At 38.1% G+C, this 24,641-nt stretch overlaps 1 protein-coding gene across 2 annotated transcripts in view; it reads right to left on the bottom strand.

Annotated features, from left to right (window-relative positions):
• grm2a (glutamate receptor, metabotropic 2a) overlaps window positions 1–24,641 on the bottom strand; it is a 46,168-nt gene that overhangs the window by 5,603 nt on the left and 15,924 nt on the right. For both annotated transcript variants that reach the window (XM_030135092.1, XM_030135093.1), the window contains exons 3-4: window positions 3,423–4,260; window positions 477–1,540 (exon numbers count right to left, since the gene is read on the bottom strand). In XM_030135092.1, the coding sequence (XP_029990952.1) occupies window positions 477–1,540; window positions 3,423–4,260 (1,902 nt within the window). The remainder of the gene's footprint in view (window positions 1–476; window positions 1,541–3,422; window positions 4,261–24,641) is intronic.

The following is a 24,641-nucleotide window of genomic DNA, read 5'->3' as shown; positions in this document are numbered from 1 at the left end:
ACACTGCCACTTGATCTGGAGTTTTGTTGTTGAAATATATTGGACCACCTGTTACATTTTTCTGAGGCTTACATCCATATTTTATAACTTACTCGAAGTGCATCAATATTTAAATTTCAGGTAAAATAAAGCAGTCAAAGTCATTATCTTTGCCAGCACACGACAAGTCTTGCACAAGCAGTAATAAACTATATATGTCCTTTACCGCCAAAGGCAACACAGGCTCTGCTGACTTTAGTTTGTTATTTCACCCCAATTTGACCCTGGTAGAAGTCATTATCTCTAGAATGAATTCTGTTTAAAATGAACAACCTAAAGCCAATGGAAGAAACAATTTCACCTAAATTATTACACGACACAGTGAGCACACATGTGTAATTTATAAAAGATCAAAGAAAACATAACTTATTGAGAGAAATATGTGAATTAATTATTCTACCACGTGTCTCATCAGGAGAAAGGTCTTAGCAACTCACCCTGTAGTCACTGGCAGTAACATAGAAAATTGGCTGGAAAGCAAGCCAGATGATGCAGGTGGTGTACATGGTGAACCCGATGAACTTGGCCTCATTGAAGTTCTCAGGGCATTTGCGGGTCTTGAAGGCGTAGAACGTGCAGAGTATAATGAGAATGCAATTGTAGGTGAGAGACATGAGCATGCTGGAGTCCTTGCTGTTACACTTGAGGGTGACCACATCTCTCTTCTCTGGGCTCACTTCTTTTCTCACCCCTGGAGCCTCCACCACCAGCCACACCACCACTACTACCAGCTGGCAGGAGATCAGAGCGCCGCAGATGGCAACCTGGGAAGCTGGGCTGATAAACCGGGGTCGCTGAGCACCATCCTTAACCCCACTGAAGATACGGGCGATGCGATTGGTCTTGGTTAACAGGGCTGAGTAACACACAGCGAAGGAGGTGCCCAAGCCCAGGCGACGCAGTGTGCAAACTGCTGTGGAAGGTTTGGCGATGTAAATGAAGGTCATACTGTAACACATCAGCACACCCAGAAGGAGAATGTAGCAGAGCTCGCGTCCACTGGCCTTCACCACAGGCGTCTCATTGTGTTTAAGGAAGAGGCCGATAACGAAGAGAGTGCACATCATCCCTAGACAGGAAATGGTGACTGGTCCGATGGCCCAGGCGTCTTCCCAGCGGATGTACTCCTCTGGCAGGTCGTAACAGCCTGTCAGGTTGGCGAGAGGCCACTGTCCAAAGCTGCAGTCAGCACAGGTGAACTCATCCTGCAGGTACTGGTAGGGCTGGCAGGGGATACAGATCCAGCAGCACACATCTCCAGGCTGCATGTTCTTCACCTCATTCTTCCTGCAGGGGTCACTACACTGGGAGGTGGGTGCGACTTGGCCAGGCCAGGGGATCAGGCTGGTGTTCAGGATCAGGCTCTGGGCCCAGTAACCAACCTTCTGATAGACGTAACGTTCTCCCTCTTTGTGGTAGTGGAATATGTTATAACGGCCGAGGCTGTCTCCAAAGGCATCAAAGCGGACTACATTCTCTGTGTCTGGCGGACGAAACGGAGCTAAAGGTGAAAAAAGAGACAATGAAAATTAGATTACACCTTAGTTTCAGACCATCATGATTGTGGACTTGGCATAATGAATCCATTTCCTATGGAATATATTTGACTGCTTAGACAGTCCAACAGCAAATTTCCCTTTCTGCTTATTTCCATGTCTCTGGTAACATTCAATGCAGTATTCTACTGTATAGACTGAACGGAGACTGTGGAGGGACACAGGTGCAAATGATCTGTTTACATGATGGAAGTCACAGTTTGACTCTGTTTACTTTGACTGAATATTCCTGACAATATCAGATGGATGATCAAAACTGAAATGAGTTTCTTTTTCACATTATTTTAAATCCATTATTATTAACTTGTTATTTAGGTTGGCTGGTTGGTTTGTTAGTTTATGGAAACGCTGCAAGATTTATGAATGCTTTGGATGGAAATAATGCAATGAGGTGGAATTTTGCAATTTAACTAAATGAAAATTACAGTTTAATTGCAAATGTTTCTTTGAATTCATTCATTCATTCATTTATCTTCTGAACCTGCTTTATCCTCACTAGGGTCACAGGTTTCTTTGAATTTGTCATTAAAATATGTTTCTTTTTGTTATGGAGAAACTAACATTTATTCTAAAACTGGAACAAATAGAGTTCAAAACGGCTGGAAATCTTGGATTGAATATATATCTTTATTAGAACTGGGCTTACTGTAAATTAACCAATTAAATTAACTCAAGAATTTAATGATGATGATGATGATAATGATGATGATGATGATGATGATGATGATAATGATGATCTTTTTACCACAATGTGACAAAATGAATCATGATGGCAAGGTGTATTGTTATATTACATGTACACTTGTTCCTAATTAAATGTTAAATTAAAAAATAAAGGTATTTTCTGGTGCTAATTATATATTATACTTTATTATATATTTGCCTTATTGTTATATTATATAAATGAAAGATATAACAGTCAGTTCAAAGTGTTTGGTATTTTTTAATGTTTTACGGAAACAGTCACACCATTACCCTAAAAACAAATTTTTAATCGTCGACATTTATATTGCATCAGATGTTTTAAACACTTGTAAACATTGGTCTAAATACCACAAAATTATAAACATCTGTAACTACCATGAGTTGCATGTTGAATTATGTCTTTTCCACCAACAATAATGTAATGCCTGTAAGTTGTGATTCATCTAATTCCTCTAATCCCATTTTTAGTCTCCAGATAATGAACTCCTTTGGGTATTATTTACAAGGCATAAGGAGTGAAGAGCAGCAACTGGATGAGTGTACACTGATACACTTGTATTACAGACTGCTAAAAAAAAATGTCAGTATTTCCATAAATTGAAAACATCTAACAGAACATTTAAAAAGTGAATTGTGTTTGGTTTGAGATGGTTCTATGTAAATACTACACATTTTGTGCTGCAGAAAGGCACAAAAAAAATTTAACTACAAGCCGATAAAAAGCGGTGTTTGTGTGATCTGTGTCTGCAGTGTGCACACACAGAAGCCTCTCTCTACTCACACTTGAGTCAAGAAGTGTGAAAAAAGGAGCCTCTAAGCATGAGGGTGTGGAAATAGTTTCATCTCTCCAAATTGAATCATTACAGAGCTTATCTACAGCTACAGTGTAAATGTGAAATGTAAAATTACTCTTGGGCTAATTCAACATTTTATATGAATTGGAATAATAGATGTTGATAATTCATGTAACCTGATGCAGCAGCATGATATACGTGCTCTTTGAATACTAAAATGAGTTTTACACAAATGAGGAAGAGATGAGAAAGAAGAAATTGCTTTAAATGTCTTTTTTTTTCCTATTCTAATGCAATAAAATCATTAGTTCATCAAGACTTTACTCACCATCAAACTTGACTTTAAGAATGTAGTCCCGGTAAAACTTCCTTCCGTTTCCAGGTTTAAGAGCTTCACACACCTTGGTGGAGTTCGGACATAAGGCCTGTCTCATGTTATGTAAGGCAGCAGCCATTGCATAGACAGCATTCACTACAAACATGATCTTGGATTCTGGTTGAAAAGGAGCCTCTCGGAGTGAATGCTTTCCACAGCCCAGATCATGGAGGCTGCACTGGAACTGGTTTTCCCAAAACTCTCTGAACCAGGGATTCCTGGTGTTGTTGTACGGGTGCAGGGCAGTGAAGTAGTCATTAAACTGTGGGATTTGATATGAGGCCAGCTCGATGGTGAAGGCTCCATCAGCCACAGCCTCACTCCCTCTCACCACACTCTCCTGAGCTCCCCATCCGTCACTAGCCACCCACGTAAAGGTCACGTTCATCCTGTTAGCCGCCACCAGAAGCTCACGAGCGTCTTCACTGCGTGTAAACAGGATGACCACCTTGGCGTTGGACTTCTGCTGCAAGGAACGAATCACATTCTCATAACTCCAGCGACTCATGGAGCGGCTCACCTTAGCTGAGGTGGCGATGCAGATCTGGCGGGCGCGGGCCTCCTGCTGGAAAGCATCAATACCAGTCTCACCATAATCACCTTCTGATGCTACTGTCGAGACATACGTCCAGTTGAAGTAACGCAGGATCTCTGCCATGGCTTTTGCCTGGTAGAAGTCAGGGGGCACCGTTCGGGCAAAGTAGTCATAGCGGGTCTTGTCACTGAGTTTAGCACTGGTAGAAGCATAGCTGATCTGAGGAATCTGGAAAAGTCGCAGCAGATTGGCCACCTGGAATAATAATGGGAAAACATAAGCGTTACATAAACCACCACGGACACAACACTAAGTCCCCATTAACCCTGCTTTTATGTTAATTTGTCAGGTGTAGCAATATTTCTCTGGGGTAAGTGTGATCCAGTTGCATCAGCAACAGAGCTGCTTCTCCCATATTGTGGTCTGAAAGCAATTATCAAAACGCACCACAGGTTGGTTGTTTTTTTCTTATATCTTTAGCCCCTTTTACACAGCACTTCTTTTCCAGGAATGTTTCACCTTTATTCCAGAACAATGTCTGTGTAGACGAAATGGTGGGGTCATTTGATCCCACCTCTGTCATGGCTCTGTAAGGCCTCTGGAGGAAGTAACAGAGCCATGATAAAGGTGGAATCATGATTCCGGAACGCTATGTAAAAGGAACACCTCTTGTTCCGCAACCAAGGTGTGACATTTTGATGACAAATTTAAAAATGAGCGTGGGCCGTGTACAGAAAACAAGCATATCAATGTAACCAAAAAGATGCTGAACTGGGGAGACGCTGAAATCCGCGGGTTGTTGTCACTAAGGGTGGAGGACTCTATCCATGCTAACATTTGTGGAACGGTGAAAGATGGGCTGACTCCAGAGAGGTTAGCAACACCGCTATGCTCGGGGTATTTCCAACGTGCAAATTATACATCACACTATATGCTGCGCTGCGTCACCGCCCTTTTGATTCCGGAACACAGGTCCGTTATGTAAAAGTTCAGCCTGCCTCACCTCTGTTCCTCCTTTGGCTTGGCTGTAGAAATCGTTCAATGGTGGCAAAAAGGTAGGATCACCATTTTACCTTTTTTTCCAGGATCACTGTGTGAAAGTGGCTTTTGTCTATGTCTTTGCTATCTAGAAACTTTTATAGCTTTAAAGTTACAGCTAATTGTTTGGTCCAAAAAAACACTGTGTACATGGGGGCTTCAAAAAGTTCATGGAAAAAGAACATAGCTTTGACATGCTTTAAATCGCATGGCCCTCAATTTCACACAGATGGATTTAAAGGCTGGTATCAACGCTTGCAGAAATGTATTGACCTAGATGGAGCATATGTTGAAAATAAACTTCATAACTTAAACTGTTTTTTCCAACTGTCCTTTTTCCACAAACTTTTTGAAGTTCCCTCGAAGCAGCAGAGATACAGCTGTAATACTGAAAACTGTTGTCATAAAAATATCAGGTTTGTCTCAGAGTGTGGAGACCAACCAACCAACCTTCATTTGATGTGTGGAAGTGTCTACAAATTCAAATAGTAAATGAAAAACGGCAAAGTTCTATAAAAACAGTAATCATTTCTGCTGCTTAGAGCCTCTCAATCAAAACAAAAAACACACCTTGACCATATCATGATTTACTGCAGGATCATGGCAGTTCTTTCACCATTATTGCAAGAGAAAATCTATCTGCCGAAATAATGTTTACAGATGTGGGACTGTGTTTCGGTACATTTAAAGGTGCATTTTCAAATGAAGTAATGATATGACACTATAGACCAGGGGTGTCAAACTCTGGTCCTCAAGGGCTGGAATCCTGCATGTTTTAGTGGCTAAAATTTACTTAGGGGGTCAAATGAGTGGTCAATTTTGTCAAAAAAAAAGTTGTAAGAAATACATAGAACTGTGTTGAAATAATGCTAATACATTTGTGCACAGACTACTGATATTATTTGACAATGGAAGCTATATTTTCAGAAATACTGGATTTTGCACGTGTATGTGAAAACTTTTGCTGGTGGACGGATGTGACATTACCCATGATGATCTGGTCAGTACCAGTACTTTATTAGTAATAAACTTATAGACTTACTATTGCTAATTCTCCTCTTATTCCTAAATGTTAGTGTTGTGGATCTAAAACAATAACAGCTGACACAAAAACACAAGATGTGGCAGTGGACGGATGTGACATTTTTGTTACGGATCCCATCATACTGATGCTCGGCAGCCATGTCACCGTTTCCACAAATGATCCCTGTGCAAAAACTAGTATCAGAATTATTTACTGTATAGTTTATCATCATACTAAAGAGTAAATAACAATATAGAATTGTTATTTCTTTATAAAAATGTTTATTATTAGAAAACTGTTGATTTAAAAAGTGACATGTGACATTCTTAATGTATGTATTGGCGTAACATAAGCAGGATGGATCAGCACCATACTCCATATTGCAACCTATAAAAATAAAACATGTGATATGTAGGATAGAATCTTGTAAGAAAAACTGGGGAATCTAAAAGAATAGAATATTTGTTTTTCCAGGTAAATTCAGTTAAAATATAACTTGGCCATTTGTGACATGAAAATGTAGCATTAATTGTGATGAAATTGGACATTTTTGACCTGAAAACATAGCTCATATGACCATCAACATGTTGCAGCAGAACTGAAATCCTGTAAATTTGCATAACTTGCATTTACCAACACAAAGTTCCTTTGGGGATTCACTTATATTGATTTCTTATGCACAAAGACATAAATAAGACCTCTAAGCAAATTTTAGCCGTTAGATATTTCCCTCTTCCATCACACCTGGAAGCCAGCACATCATTATCAGGCTTCTGTAGAGCATGATGATGAGCTGATCATTAATTGAACCAGGTGTGCTGGAAGAGGGAAATATCTAAAACAGGGGTGTCCAATCCTGGTCCTCGAGATCTACAATCCTACATGTTTTAGATGTATCCTCCTTCCAACACACCTGATTCAAATGATAAGCCTATCATCAAGCTCTGCAGAAGCCTGGTAACGACCATCAGGTGTGTTGGAAGAGGGAAACATCTAAAACACAGGTGTGAAACATGCGCCCCGGGGCCCAAATCCGACCCGCCAAAGGGTCCAATCCGGCCCGCAGGATGAATTTGTGAAACGCAACAATTACACTGAAGATATTAACAATCAATGGTGTCAAAATCATTTTTATTCAGGTTTCACAAACAGACACATACAGTCTAATCAGATTTCAAGTGGGTCAGGCCAGTAATATATTATCATAATAACCTATAAATAATGACAACCCCAAATTTTCTCTTTGTTTTTTTGGTGTAAAAAAAGTAAAATTACATGAAAATGTTTACATTACCAAACTATACTTTTACAAAAAATGTGAATAATCTGAACAAATATGAACAAACGGAAATGTTTTAGAAAAGTTAATGCAGTTTTACCAATATTCTGCCTGTTACTGAATGTTTTTGTGATTGTAATGCACATGTGTAAATGATAAACTGATAAACCGAGGCAGAATATTGTTAAAATTGCACTTGTTTTTCTTAAGACAGTTCAAGTTGTTCATGTTATTCAGATTTTTAAGGAAACTTTGTAGATGTAAACCTGATCAGAATATAATTTGACTTTTTTCACTGCTATTATTTTACTGCTCTGGCCCACTTGAGATCAAATTGGGCAGAATGTGGCCCCTGAACTAAAATGAGTTTGACACCCCTGATCTAAAACATGCAGGATAGTAGCTCTGGAGGACCAGGATTAGACACCCCTGATCTAAAAGATGTAAGATTCCAGCCCTCGAGGAACGGAGTTTGACATCCTTGCCATAGACAGTCGACTAAATGAAATGCTCTGCTAATCTTATGGCTTTCTTTCAATTTGAACATTGTTGAAAACATGAAATATCGTGTACACATTAAGTCAACAATGTACAAATTTCTAGTCATTTTTTGATTTTGTAATGTACAAATGTTACGCATTACAGCTTTAAATCAATAAAATTGGCAGAACTCCATGCTTTTTCCCTGCAGATGCAATTAGTCTCACTCCATTCAGTCTCTGATTTCTTTGCTGGATCCCTGCTGAGCATTTCACAACTTCAGTCTCCTCTGACTGAGTGACAAGATACAGCTTTAAAAATCGTGGGAAAAGCCTGTCTAATTAATGTTTTCTGCCATATAATAATGTCCTCGTTCCTAACAAAAGATTACATACAGAGGACTGGGTCTGTACAGGTGTCTTTCCCAGTGGATTGAATTTAGCGATGTGCAAGATGAATCTATTTTAAGAAAGTGGTTGCTCTTCTTTGGAAAGAATAAAGTAGACAGACAGACACAGAGAGAGGCTGAGGGCAGGGTTTGGGAAGTGAAAGGGAGTCAAAGTATCAAAGAATCTTGAAACTTTACGTTTTCTGTGTAATAGGTTTTGTCAGTGTCATGACACCATGCGGGTTTCTACAAGTAACTACTGACTAGCTTTTGCTTCAGGCGCTTCTGTGAAGGCCTAAGGGGAGCTAGTCTGAGCCAGTCAAAAAAAAAAAAAAAATCCTAAATCTGGTTGACTTTAATGCTGGCTCTCACACCAACACTCTACTTGCACAACATCTTGAATGCCAATGAACCATTTGAGAGAAAATCAATTTTAGTAGGATCCAGTTAAATTTATTCCTCTTAGTGCCATCATATTGTGGTGATAGTTAATGCTAAACCCATTTTACATGACAAATGAACCTGTGAAGGGTGTTTTCATATCTACAGTATGCCAGAGAGGTATTCAAAAGTTGCATATTTCATTTGTTTTGGTTAATAAATCCTTCAGTGGACATATAAGTTTCTTCAAATGACATTCTTTTGCTCCATCTGTTAGTGAACATAATAATTCGCATTTCAGTTATCATCCCTTAATGCACTGCAGTATGTCATACAAATAGTGTAGCCAAATTCATAAACACAAATTCAACACCTAATCCAATATCACTACTAATAACCATCAAAAACTGCATCAAATTTTGCCCTTTTACAAACTAAAATGACTCACACATCCAGAAACTGAACACATGAGGCATTTTTTAACACCCAGCAGATGTTGCAAAATGACAGGATGACAGTACACCAAACAAACTCCAACATCACAGGGTAAAAGAAAGGTCATGTTAAATTTAAACGAGCTAGATAAATTAAAAAAATACAAAAAAACAAAATAATAATAATAATAATAACAATAACCTTTTCATTTAGAATGTATTGTTTATGAAAGCAGGAGTGCAAATCTAGTATGACGAGCCCTGTCGGATTTTAATCAAGGGATCTTTGTTATTCTACAGGATCAGGGAGATGAATATTAAATGAGGAAATGGCAGTGATTTCCAGACCACTAGATTTATTGGAATTAATGAGGGAATGTTTCAAAACATAAAATGCAACAGACTATCATGAGCGAATGAAAATGTTTTTTTTCTGCCATATGTCATATGAAGGCAGTATTAAACTAATTTAACAGTTCAACATTTGAGCTATTTCTGACTCCTGTGTGATGTAGGAACAGATAAATGAAATGAATATTCAGAGTGGGGAAACACATGAGCGAGCATTTCATATCAGTTCAAAGGTTGGTTACCCCTGAGATTTTCAGGTCAGCTCTAGAATCCCTGATTATTCAGACAGACTAATAATCACATTTTTACATAAAATCATCTATCTCCTTAAGCTGCTGTGACAGACTTTCTCAACATGTGGTGAAACAGCTGGCAGCAGTGTGCTTGCTCTCTTGGGGAAGAAATGAGAGTATGATATGAAGAGGCATGACTTTTTGGAACATTCATCTCTTAATAAGAATTACATATTATTTTATTATTTATTATGCTATGTTCATCCGTACCACTGATTGGCTTTTATATATTATGCGCAGTCCACTTCCTGATGTGTCCAGATATGTATCATTTAACAAGACACAGAAATAGAAATGAGAAATCTCTTTACTAGATCTTTAAATCACCATGTAAATTCACTCTAACTTAGACTTTTCCTAAATCTCTTTTATCATGGCAAGAATGAAAACATTTACATAAAGCACACAGAAATTAGCAATCCTGATGTAAATCTTCCAGGAAGCTATTCATGCAGTTTTTTTAAGAAAGTAGCCCAAAAAACACACAATGCATCAACTACCAGTGACTTAGGGATGAGTAGTTGGATGTTGACTAAACAGAGTGGGTGTTTTAAGATAAGATAAGATAAGATAAGATAAGATAAGATAAGATAAGATAAGATAAGATAAGATAAGATAAGATAAGATAAGATAAGACTTTATTGATCCCACTTTGGGGAAATTTCCGTTAACAGCAGCAGCATACAACAACATACAACACACAAGTGCAGAGAAATGAAATATAAAAGAAAATGAGAAGTTTGGTATTTAGATAAATATTTATATAAATAGAGAGACAGAATTAACTCTTAGGTCCTCCTTTGGCATTTTCTCTTTTGTTGTTGAAGTTTTTAAAGATGTTACAGTTTGCACAATAAATGTTCACACTAATGAATCAAATGTTGATTTAAAAATGATTTTGTGCACACCCACACACTAACAAATCACATTTGCCCCCCGTGGTCATACGGCCCCATAATATAACAGAAAAAAATCAAGAATTTCATGTATCAGCCTACAATGGGAAAATGGTTGACACTGATAAAATACAGTAAAGATGTCTAATATCACAAGTTTTCTTCTGAATAAAATGTGTACATTAGTGAAAGTATGGTTTTAAAGTGTAACAGCAGTGAGATTAATAAATGTGGTTATAATGAAAGTCAGTGGGATATTTTTGTCCACGAGGGTGACCAGAGGGAATATCTGACACTACAGAAAAAATACTAATGCAGTCAAATCAGTTTTGTTGCTAATCTTTGACCTAACCAAGGCTCTAATGTTTCATCTACCTACTATTTATTTTATGGAAAATATTACATTTTTTGTGTTATTTTGTAATAAATCACTTACAATTCAAATTATTAATTATTATTATTAATTATTGCATTTAAAATGTTAAAATCCTGTAAAGTGTTGAAATTTTGGTAGTTTTATGCAGAGCGGAAGTTGTTTAAGAAATTTCTAAAAAAAAAACTAAAACTAAAAATAAGTAAACAAGAAAAAATGTTGACGTATAATGATTTTATAGTAGTTTTCGTGTGCGTGTACATTTTTGTCCACAACGGTCACCAGAGTATAGTAAATTTGAGGATGGCATAAGGGTTAAATTTTTTTTTAAATGTATTTATTTGTTTTCAATAAGTTAACACCTGAAAAATTGCTGCGATAGACATTTTTGTTCACTTTAACTAGTGTGGCACTTCTGGTTCCCCTCGGTATATTAAACACAAAGGCAGTCAGAAGGCTGAGAGGGCTCCTTTAGGGAGGATACTGGGGGTTCTGGTGGGATTTAAATCTAGGCCAGTATGCTGAGGCGAGGTTCTTAACCGTACATATATGAGGATATGACGGTCTTCCTTGATAAAGCGGGCTCAGAGCATCTGCAGGTGAAATAACATATGTGCACAAGTACAAGAGCAGTGTTTCCTCTGTAATTATAACATAGCTGCGATGCTTTGGGCAATAATTCTATTTTTTTCTTGTGTCATATCTTATTCATGTCAAAAGGTGAGGTTATAATGTTGAAAAATGCTTTTATTTAAGCAAATAAAGCATGTGGACTCTACCTAGTTTGGTAGTAGATATCACAAATTACTTTTAATGGTGACTCTTCATACTATATGTTTGCAGTGGTGTTTATTTCCTTGCTGTGATGGGAGTACTACTGCTAAATGAAAAGTGTGATGTGTTTTTTCAGGCATGAAGCTGAAGATAAACTGCAAAAGTCTAAATACTAACATATATTTATTTACTTTAACATTTACCTGCTGACTAAAACCAACACAATATTGAATCACTACAGTCATCCTCTGCATTGTGCAGCCTCAAACTATACAATGACAAATTATATAATAGATACAACAAACTTGAACCCATTAATATGAATACACACTTGTATTGACTGCTTCATGTGGATATTATTTTCTCTACAAAGGTGTGCAATGCAAGGCCAAAAGGAGCTTTCATTCACTCTTTTTGTTGTAATCTATAGTTGTGACACTGAATGCATGATTTTCTCTGCAGGGTATTATAAGGAGCTCAATGCCAGTTTTATAATCCACTTACATGTGGCTTAGGGAAGGTTATAAGCAGGGTGCCAAATGTGTCACTGATACAAAAGGCTTATTGAGAGTCATTGTAGAGCATGTGTTCAAAAGCCAAGACTCTTTCACCTATGACAACCGTAGGCTGACACATTTTAACATGTATTAGTCTCTGATGTGGAGAGAGCTATTGTGAATGTCAGAAAGCAGATACGGACCATATAGAAGCCATGACGAAGATTTATGATCGTTGTCATTTTGATCATTTTTCCATACTCAGTTCAATCTGTGCTGCCAACTTGTTAAAACTGCATGAGTCTTTCCAGTCAAGAAATAGAACTTTGATGGGTTCAGAAGAGCACAGGAGTGGAATTTAAGATGACATATAATAAAAGAACCAGACTAGACCATCAGCCCCCATATCCACCAGGCTGAATAATTATTCTGTTGTGAATTAAAGGGACATACTGTGTATACTGCTCCAAAACTCCAAAAAAGTAAAAATAAATAAATAAAAATAAAAATAAAAAAATAGAAAGAACCTGACCAAGGAAGGGTTAAGGTTTGCAGTAATGAATACTTTCAACTGAGCAGAAGTTCTTTTATTCATTGTTAAATGTTAAATGTTGCTAATGTAAATTGATAGAGAGTAAAAAAACTGGACTGTGTTTTAATGGAAATGTGGTCTGATGAGTGCAGACTGACCCTGTTCCAGAGTGATAGATGCATGAGGGTGAGAGGAGAGGTGGATGAAGTGATTACCCATCATGTCTAGTGCCTACTGTACAAGCCTGTGGGGGCAGGGTTATGATCTGGGGGTGATTCGGTTGGTCAGGTCTACGTTCAGTAATACTATGTGTCCAAAAAATGATGCAAATAAATGTTGTGATAGTACATATGTTTATTAAAATCATTCCATGGTGAATACACGCCAAAATCAAAACTATAGGCTAAATAAGGCCAAGGCCAAGTATTGCAGTGTGGGACTTTTTTTGGTCAGGCTGTGTATGTTAAAAATGAGTTCTTTGGCCCTTAAAAACGTACCCCAATGATTTGGAATCATGTTTTATCATTGTTTTCCTTGGGGTGGAGTAAATGTGATTTCAGTGTGAGTACTGTCTGTTCTGTCATCAGACTGAATATGTATATTGATATTGATATTTATGCAGTGGCCCAGATGTGCAACAGCCCAAAAAAATTATCCACTATAAAAAAAAGAGAACAGCCCAAAAAATTATCCACTATAAGAAAAAAGAGAACAGCCCCAAAAAATTATCCACTATAAGAAAAAAGAGAACAGCCCCAAAAAATGATCCACTATGAGAAAAAAAAAGAGAACGGCCCAAAAAATTATCCACTATCGGAAAAAGAAACCCATCATCTACCTTTTCAATTACGGGGCGCTGTTTACCCAAAAGGTCTCTTGCTTTAAAATTAAGGCCACCACAAATAATAAAAGCATGGGCTGAAAATTTTTATTATTTTTATTTTAAAAAAATATATAGCAGATCATTTTTTGGGCCACTCTCTTTTTTTTCTTATAGTAGATAATTTTTTGGGCTGTTCTCTTTTTTTTTCTTATAGTGGATAATTTTTTGGGCCAGTCTCTTTTTTTTTTTTTCTTATAGTGGATAATTTTTTAGGCTGTTCTCTTTTTTTCTTATAGTGGATAATTTTTTGGGCCAGTCTCTTTTTTTTTTTTTCTTATAGTGAATAATTTTTTGGGCCAGTCTCTTTTTTTTTCTTATAGTGGATAATTTTTTGGGCCTGTCTCTTTTTTTTTTTCTTACAGTGGTTAATTTTTTGGGCTGTTCTCTTTTTTTTCCTTATAGTAGATAATTTTTTGAGCAAGTGGATAATTTTTTGGACTGTTGCACCTCTGGGCCACCATATATTTATGTGAAAAATGACACTGAATGTGAAATACATATCTGTTTAACTGTTCCAGAACAGTAATCAAATATGACAAATTTAGGGAGGAAATTAAAATATACTCTCAATTGTTGTCTGGATCATACAGCGATATAGCTCACCATATTGACAGATTTTGTTATGTCACGTGTGTGTGCATGTGTGTGTACGTGCACGCGTGTGTGCATGTGTTTTTAAGGGAAACGACTGCTTTCATTTCAGGAAATAACACAAAAATGTCATAATCTCACAGTAATGAAGAATCCTTTAAAATAAACTCTAAAATCCAGATTTGCATCCTGTTCTGGACTGTCTTCTAGGAGGAGGACATGGACCTACTTGGTGTAAAATTTTCAAATGTGCTGTAGTTTTTGAGTTCCAGGTGTGGGCAGACAGACAGACAGACTGACCTGATTGCTATACCCTTATGGGCCAAGGGTAACAGAAGAGTTTGAAAAATAAAGTACATAACAGGAGTAAAAGCTGAGCCAACAGAAGAAATGTGCAATGCATTAAGGGACAAGGACGAGGGTAAATCTCTCAGTGTGCACTCTTTTGTTTCTTTGCTTTCAGCTCAACAGATTCAAGAGGATGTGAGAATGTGTTGCCCTATTTTCAAGTCTCCTTGAATGCAACAAAACACAAGTGGACTGCATAACACCAACTTCAACATACCGACAGACCTTCATCTCCACTGCTGCTACTGCTGCTCATGGATAAATGTGATTATCTAAGTAAGTAAAAGTCCTTATTGTGTTTTATGTCATGACCTATTTGGAGCCAATGTTTGAGTATTATAGTATATGTAGGTAAAATAGGACATGTATTATACTGTATATTCAGGTTTGTTGATGTTCATTTCATTTTTTACGTTTACCTTCACTGAGTAGGATATGCTGTTTTCTCTGTCTGTCGGCATGATTACATAGAAACTACTGCACTGATTTTCTTGAAGCTTTGTGAAAGTGTTGGATGGGTCCTAATAAATTCTGGAGCAGATCCATAATAAGGGCCAGATCATAGGTGGACATTTTTTTTATAACACTGCAGGACAAATCAGTAACCAGGATGGGCTTCAGCACCCCCATGACCCTCTAGAGCAGAGGTGTCAAACTCATTTTAGTTCAGGGACCACATTTAGCACAATATGATTTGAAGTGGGTCAGGCCAGTAAAATAATCACATAACACTACATAAAACATGTCAACTATAAACGTTTCACTGTTTTAGAGTGAAAAAAGTAAAATTACATCAAGAAAATGTAATTGCAATTTTAACAATATTATATCTCAGCTTCTCATGTACACATGTACATTACAATTTACAGATCAGAGTGGATCTACAAATACACAAAGCATTTAGTAACAGGCAGAATATTATAAAAATGCTCTTCTCTTAGGACATTCCAGGTTGTTTATATGTGTTCAGATTATTCACCTTTTTTGTGAAAGGGTAGTTTGTAAATAGGATACTTGCTGCTACTCAAACTGGTGTATGAATGCGTATGAATGTTTGGTGGTGGTCAGAGGGGCCGTAGGCGCGAACTGGCAGCCACGCTTCCGTCAGTCTGCCCCAGGGCAGCTGTGGCTACAAATGTAGTTTACAACCACCAGAGGGGGAATGTGAGAGCGAATGAATAATGGATCCACTGTACACGCTTTGAGTATGCGTTCATAGAAAAGTGCTATATAAATCTAATCCATTATTATTATTATTATTATTATTATTATTATTATTATTATTATTATTATTATTATTACTTTTTTTTACATTAACCCATAAAGACGCAGTGCTATTTTTGTGTCAATTCCCAAATTAATTTCTCCATAGATTTAACATTTCTTAAATGATTCATCACCATTTATTTTAATATTATACTAAAAATTATGCATTTTCTCTATTTAATTCACTGATCATGCAGATGTTTTTAAAAGCTCAGATTAAAGTTGACGATTATTATATCAGAAACATGCAAAATTGAAGAAAAAGTGAATTTTTCAGTCCAATCTATCATTAACTGAACATAAACCCAGTGTCTCCATCTACTATCATTGATCCAACTCTATGAGTTTTACTGGTGAATCAATGTTGTAGAAGATGACGGTGTTTCCACATTCACTACGGAGTCTCTGAACATCCAAATGGGTCATATCTGATGACCATGAAAAGATGACAAACTTTATTTTACACCAATTATTTCAACATATTGATAAGATTACTGGATCAACATATATTAAACAGTTTAGATCAGTAGATAATTTTGGTTGATGGTGGACGTTTGGGTCTTTATGGATTAAAACAAAGAGATTAGAGGTTATTATGATAGTGTTAACTGATCTGACCCATTTGAGACTGAATTGGGCTGAATTGGGCTCCTGAACTTAAACAGTTGTTACTATCTCAAGTGAAATTTTCACATTTCGCAAATTCATCCCATGGGCTGGATTAGACCCTTTGGCGGGCTGGTTTTGGCCTGCAGGCCGTATGTTTGACATCTGTGCTCTAGAGGAGTAAGCAGTTCAGGAAATTAATGAAGAAAAAAAGACTGAACGTTTACGAGATACTAATCTATCTGGCCTTTTTTATGTACGGTTTTGGAAGTAATTAACAAACCATAGTAACAAAGTAGCAAAAAGTCAACACTGGTTGGCACAAATATGTCAAAAGATCCATAAATATGCACCTATATTAATGATGACAAATACACAGTGTTCTCAGTTACGACTCCTGTACACATTAACATGCTGTTGACGTGCTGCTGAAAAAAAAAAAAATGGAAACAATTAGCATTCCAAGAACAGAATATAGGTCATGTTGAAGGGCTGTTGCATTGGATTGTTACATACAATCACAGGTGGTCTGATAATTATTCCCCAAGCTGTACGTAAATGGAAATGTAGGATGAGGGTTACAAATTTAGCACACATTGACGCCCCTCAGGATTCTGTATAGTGTCAGAATTGGCTGCTTCCATGTAAAAATGGCCTTTTTTTGTTTTCTAAATGTAACTCTTAAAACTATTGATGTCTTCTATAATTTATGAATTGCCTGAGATGTTAGCCACACTGTATTTCTTCCAGGCTGAGACACATTGCTGTAAGTATCACCCTGCAGATGACAGCACTTTATTTAATTACAAAAATTAAGAAGTGACCCAGTGGCTTTTCACTGCTGGGTCTGGTGCTGAGTAGATTATTGTGAAAATAGTTTCCTCTCATGCTATGAGAGCATACAGGACCTGGTAGCTGCATTTGACACAGAGGCACCGTGTAACAGGATTGTTCTTTTCAGCTGTCATAAACTGTTTCTGTAGAGATACCCCTAAGGCTGCAATGAATACTATGAGCTAAAATAATACAGACTGTCCATGTGAAATGTCAAAATAAAGTTGTTTAACAGAGCAAAAAGCCACTAATGCATGAAAAAGTCCTCTTATCTTGTGCATCCCAGCAAAATTACCAGTTTGATGTTGTTTAGAGATATTCTGATGAATAAAACACATTTACAAAGACTTATTATTTGCACCACATTGTACATACTTCTATTCATAGCTATATTTCAGTATTTAGTAATAATTATACATATATTTCTATTTCATATTCGTCTTTGTACTGAACATATATTACCATTAGTTCTCTCCCAATAGATTTGTATCTTGTATCTTGTGTCTCTATTCTATTCTATTCTATTCTATGCTTTTAAAAATACTTTGGTGATGCAAGTACGTTTTATATATATATATATATAATAGTTTTATAACTAATTCAGAGCCATTTTGGGATCAAATGTTATGAATTTTGGTTTGATTGAAGGCAAAGACTGATGAAAGGTGAAAAGGTGTCATGACAACAGAAAAATATCAGGTGTAGAGATAGAGGAGCACCAAAATAAGAGGCAGAGAGAGTGCCCTAGTCCAGCAAATATCAGGCCTACTTTGTAGAGTTGTCATGATTTTTTCTACATGAAAAGCCCATCTGTTCTTCCCAGAAGACTGTCTCAGTTTGCTTTTACACCAATAACACTGTATTCCCAGAGCAGCAGTCCTTAGCTTTACTCAGTATCACACATATACAGCCCACTGCCAGCTCTGAAAAACACATGGAAACACATACATGAGGGGCAGCTACATATGCATACAGTGCACCCGAAACGTACAGACAGAGCACACAACAGATCATCCTAAGTTTATTTGTAAAGATTTAGTTGCTTGGCAACAGCTTTAACAAGGTGGAAATAAGAACTGTTAGGTACCTAGAGCAAGGATGTTTTTTGATCAGGTCCTGCCCCCTCATCCTGCTGGATAATGTGAGTCTCCTTTATGCTGCTGCAGGAGGCATTCAAAGCCCCAGAGTTATGCGGGCATTCAGATTACATGTTAAGCTATGGCTGTGCTTTAGTTCATGTACAATGCCAGAAATCAACTTTAACATGTAGTTACTTCCATTCATTTCCTCTCTTTACTACTCAGGGAAAAGTCATCGCTTAACAATCTGTTCTGTCAGAGGCCCCAGTCAGGTTTCCCAGGTTGCCTCTGATAAAACCACATATACAACAAGCCAAAATGGAGATCAATTACCTATGTCACCCAGACATAGCTGTAAAGACCTCCTTCATATCTGAGTTTGGGATCATCCACTGAGTTTGCGCAAAAGACATATTATGTATTGCAACTGCACAAATAGTGGGTTTTGCCGAGCCACTGAATAATCCAATCACATGTGAATTATTTACGATTTCAGGAGCACGTTCTTTACTTTGAACCATGAATAATGCATCTTCACTGCACGGCTTTACTGATACGTTTCATCATTATTGTTCTTTGTGGCATGGATTCTGTCATGTGTGTACTCATGTTTAAATCCTTTGTATGACTCATGTATGCTCTGGAGACTAAGAATGTCTACCTGCAGAGAAAGACAATTCTATAAACAGGAATAGTCATCGTGGAATGGTAGGAAATGAGATTCTCGAGCTTGCTCAAAGCTCATAAATTTACCTTATTATTCTGCTCACACATTTTAGCCTGCAAATGTCAAATAGTGTGTTCCTATCAGGATCTATATCTTTAAATTCCTGCATTCACCCTTGACTGTGTCTTCTTCTTCTGTCTAATTATACAGTAAAAATTATCATGTCTCACAGAGTGCTAAAATATTCAGATATTCCAGCAGCAAAATTACAAAGGTACGATTACAGAAGAAGCTGCGCTCTCATCCAAATACACTGGAACAAACAGTGCAGCTACATTCACACAATTTTATGCAGTCTTCTGAAAAATCTAAGGTTATTTATCATTGTGTTCAGATTGGTTCCCCTTTTTTGTACATTTTCATGCCTGAGAATAGATCTTCACTGAGTATCTGACATTCCATAGGTGTAGTTCTTCTAATGCACCCTGGTGATTATGATGTTTTGCCTGGGGGGGTGAGACGTATTTAGCAACATAGACTGCTGTCGGGTAACAAAAGAGGAGTCCCATCCATGTATTAATCACAAGCCAGCCCTGAGGCTAGATGTTCCCGGACTGTAATTGTGTAAAATATAATACATATCTGATTAACCCATGCAGCTAGGACGATGAAAAGTAATGACGCTAATGTTCCCTCCTATAAAGTTACTATACCCAGAGGAATTCATGTAGTGTATGCAGACTAGTTTTGTTACTAAATAATTTTCACCCTGAAAATGTAAGATTTGTGTGTGCATATATTAAGTTTGTGTTGGCATCCATTTTCTGGTGGGATCTGGTCATTTATTTACATGACGTAACTATATTCAATCATCCTTCATTCTAAATTAAATGGCTGTTACAATTGCCTCACACCCATGATAACAGCCTGTGCACTGTTTTTTGTTTTGTTTTTTTAATGTAGAGTTTACATTTTCCATGAGAATCCTTATTCTACCTCTTGAGTATCTTCAGCGCTTCCTTTCTGCTACTCTATGGCAGAAACACACAACATTAGATACTGTTAGATTAGACATAAAACTTGCTAACACCAGCAAAAGAGGCATAGACAGGTATAGGTTTCAGTGTGTCAGGCAGTGGACAATATAAACATTACAAATCAGCCAAATTCACCACTTATCCCGAATCTCTACTATTTGGTTAAACCATGAACTGTATATAATCAGTGAATGGACAAACTGTGACAGCAACCATTGGTTCTGATTTGTCAGTTTGAAGCTTTGCAGTTTGGCTTGTTGGAACCAGAAATGACTATATTTAGACAACAGGGATGGAACTATAGCAGCCTGAGGGATCAAAGGTGAGCTAATGCTAAACGCTAGCTTACTGACTCAGTAAAATAAATTCATAACTTCACAATCCTATTAGTGAAACCTTTTAGCCACAACAGTGGAGGTGTCTGTCAGGTTGTATTAAACAAACCAAAACTCCAAAGGTTCACCTCAGTGGTTAAGTGAGTTGTCATACCTGTCGATCACTTTCTGACACGGCAGACATCAAAACCAAAGACAGACCACCAAAAAACTTATTAGAAGGTCCAAATGAAAAGGGTGAGGCAGAAAAGAAATTACTGATGAAATATTTTTACAGAGAAGTCCAAAATACATCTAGGAGCCAGGGTTTTTTGGAGACGCCTCCAGAAACAGTCATTGGTACTACAACTGTAGCATACTCATGCATTGGCTTTAGGGATCCACCGACACCACTTTTTTCCAGACCGAGTACGAGTACTTACATTTGAGTACTTGCCGATACCAAGTACTTAATACGAGTACTTAATAATCCCATTCCAGTTCTCAGTTCCTTTTGTAAATGTGCTTTATTGTCGTTGTCATTAGTCTGACGGAACAAAGTGCTGCTACTGACATTTAATGTGTTGGAATGAGCGTTTCTCAATTAATCCACCAGGGGGCTCTTAATTAACCATACTGGACAAATACCACGAAGAAGAGTAAAGTTTTTCAGAAGAAGAAGAAAGTCAGTAATAACAAACATGGAGATGACAGAGGCAACACTAATGTGATAGTAATATAGCAGCATTTTCGCTAGTAAGGTTTAAAAGTGAAGCTTCAGCAGGTAGGGAAAAGATAAATGAGCGATAAGTTTCGTTTTCACTTCCGCTGGTGGCGGTCTGCACCGCTCTGTACCCCCGGCTCAGCCCTGGGTACTTGTCATAAATATGTCAGTAGTTTTTCACTAACTCACTCAGTCGCTCTTTGAACAGATCCTCTACCTCCACGGTTCCCGCTGGTATTCTCCATCTGGGTACGCATCCACGAGCACCTGGAAAACGGATGGAATGTACGCAGAGGATGGACAGAACACTCCGACCATATCTGTCTGTGTCTTTAACGTTACTTGCAGTCAGCGTTACTTTTATCACCGTCATTTATTTTGAAAAATCTCCACACTCTTCACACTCCCCACACATTATTCCTCCTCCTCGTACCTGCTGCACTGAACTGTGAATGTCACACGGCCGTAAGTGGTATCGGTAGAGTTGTATTGGATTACTTTTACGAGTACGAGTACGAATACACACACTGAGTATTGGAGCCGATACCCGATACTAGTATCGGATCGGTGCATCCCTAATTGACTTCATTTCAGAGCTGTGATCCTTGCCCTTTCTTTAATACGTCTACTCTGTTATACCACAAAACATTATGAACAAGTGGTGCCAGGCACAACAAACCCCGCCCCTTGCATGTACTGTAGCTTATTTTGGCATCGATCCAGCTGATGTCATCATATCTATGAACTGTGACCTACTTTCCCCAAAATGTTATCACATCTACTATGGGTCACTCACTGGTAATCTATAAACCCAATTGGGTATGAATTCAACCAATAGTTTTGCTGCTAAAGTGTTAACAAGCAAACAAAGAAACAAACTGAACCAAGCCTTGCCTCCCCTTTGGGGGGGCAGGGTAACTATAAACAAATGTTGGGTGACAGCAGAGATCAAACACCAATGACTCACAGTGATACAGTCTGGAATATCCGCCCTTTAGATTATGTTTGGTTGAATCAACCGGTGATGCCAACTGATAAAAAGGAGGAAAACATTCTCATAATTTGTGGTTAATTTGTGGTTTAATAATATTGCCATGCAAGAGGAAGAGTGGACTAGTGGCACTGGTGGAGGTCTGCAACCTCCGAACATCCTTCTGGTTTATATTGAAATCGTTTTAACTTTCAGTACGTGTATGCTATGATGTTATTCAGGGTTATGTAGATAAATATGTATCTTGTCGGGTTTCCAGTTCTTCACACATGAATAATAATGCTGAGTGTAGTGAATATGGCATTACAAGGTCATTACTCACTTTGAATTGATAACCTGCTGTTCATAAACCACAGGAACGATATCCAAGGCTAGAAACTCACATAAATATTTCCACAAGTTAGAGTCACTCAAACTGGCCAGATGGTATCCCAGTCCTGCCTGTGACTGTTTAACATACAGGCTTTAATTGTCAAACGGTTGGATGCCATATGAAGCAATGTGACTCACTCTATGTCTTTCCCACAATCATATCTGCCCGTCAGTGTCTCAGTGTTTCTGTGAAACATGATCTCTTATTCGATCCCTCTACATCCTCTGTGCACCGGCACACCCCTGCCAACCCACCAGACAGCCCGGCTGCAACCACAGATGGAGAAGACTGGACCTAGCTTGTGATAGCGTCATAGAACTTCGCCTCCACACTTAACTCAATCTGTGCCTGTATAACGCCAGCATGGCTAGGCCTGCAGCCAGATCCACCCACATATCTGTGATTGTCACACCACAACACCAGAGGCACCGCAACACGCTCCTTCATTCATTGTGACAGATTTAGACAGCACTCAGCGTTCTTGCCACCTGTCAGTTCGCCATGTTCTATCATGTCTCCATGGCAATAAGGGTCTTTAAAGGAATATTGTTAGTTCTCCTGCAACTGCCTTTTCGTCAGGGTGAACTACACACATGAGATTGGCCACCTGCTGTTCGCACAAAGGGGTGGACTTGGTAGGCTTTTACACAGCTAGTCAGGTTAAGGGTTTGCAGAGACAAGACAGCTAGAAATGATAGCAACATTATAAAGATATGCTGTCTGCAGAATAAAAACCAACTGCACCACAAAAATGCCTCATATACACATGCCCCAAATACATATCTTTGTACAGAATACTATCCCCTAATAGAATGGGGCAGAACTAGGTGTAAATACAACTCTAGGGCATCTCTAAGGATAGTCAAGTCAATTTTATTTATATAGTCCAATACCACAAATCACAAATTTGCCTATCTGTACATTATACAACACCCTGTATCCTAAGACACTTACTTCGACTAAGGCAGGGGTGCCCAACCCTGGTCCTCAAGAGCTACTATCCTACATGTTTTAGATGTTTCCCTCTTCCAACACACCTGATGGTCGTTATCAGGCTTCTGCAGAGCTTGATGATAGGCTTATCATTTGAATCAGGTGTGTTGGAAGAGGGATCCATCTAAAACATGCAGGATAGTAGCTCTCGAGGACCAGGGTTGGGCACCCCTGGACTAAGGGAACCCCCCTCACACACACACAATGTAATGGGTGATGTGTAAACAGAAATCTTTCACACATATAAAGCAATAAATTATCAAAACATATCAAAGTAATGATGAGCATTATCTTTTGTAAAAAAAAAAAAAAAAATCACACCAAGTAGCCAAGGCAAAGACCAAGAGCAAGTACACCTTGTAACAGAATTTAATTTAAACAGAGGGTTATTCATGGTGAGAACAGAGACTGTGTCCTTTGGTGCACTCCTACTGCTGAGGAAGAGTCTTGGAGAAGCTAGGGCAGACCTCAGACCTCGGGCTTGTAATAGTACATCCATAAATTACCACAAGACAAGGGCATTCTCTAAGGAGCCCCAGATGCAGGGTTCCTCTAAAATTACTGCTCGTTTATCAAATCCTTTATTTCCAAACCGTCCTTTTCACTAGGAATACCTTTATAGGTGTTCTAAATCCTTCTCTTGGTTACATCATTTCCCAGGGGGTCTTTATCTGCATATTGTATCACCATAAGCGGGTGCGGATTAATGCACAGGCTGGCCTAGGCTGCAGTCTAGGGGCCCCATGTGTGCAGGGGCCCCGGATTTGCCATACTATTTTAAATTTTCCTAGACACAAATGAGAAGAACAAGCTCTATTGGCCAATAAAACAAATAAACAGTTGATTGGATAGATGTGATCCACATGTCAAATCTATCCTATTTGTTGGACTGGTCACGTCATGTGACATATCAGTTAGTTTTGATATGACGTTGCTGCCTTTGACAGAATGACAGCAACATATCCAACAGGGGGTGGGGTAGGGTGTGTGTGTGTGTGTGTGTGTTTGTGTGTGTGTGTGTTGGGGGGGGGGGGGGGTGTTTTGCCGTGGTGGGCGTTTTATAAGGTTTAAGGTATGAAAGTCGAGAAAGAAAAAAATGTTCAGGTAGGAATCTGAAATCTGAAAAATCTGACATCTGAATATGTACATATTTATTGTTCTGCTGCTCTTTCATTATTGTGGTTATAAGA

Source organism: Sphaeramia orbicularis, chromosome 5 (genome assembly GCF_902148855.1).
Source record: "Sphaeramia orbicularis chromosome 5, fSphaOr1.1, whole genome shotgun sequence".
NCBI classification, from domain to species: domain Eukaryota; kingdom Metazoa; phylum Chordata; class Actinopteri; order Kurtiformes; family Apogonidae; genus Sphaeramia; species Sphaeramia orbicularis.
This window is presented reverse-complemented; position numbering and strand designations above follow the sequence as displayed.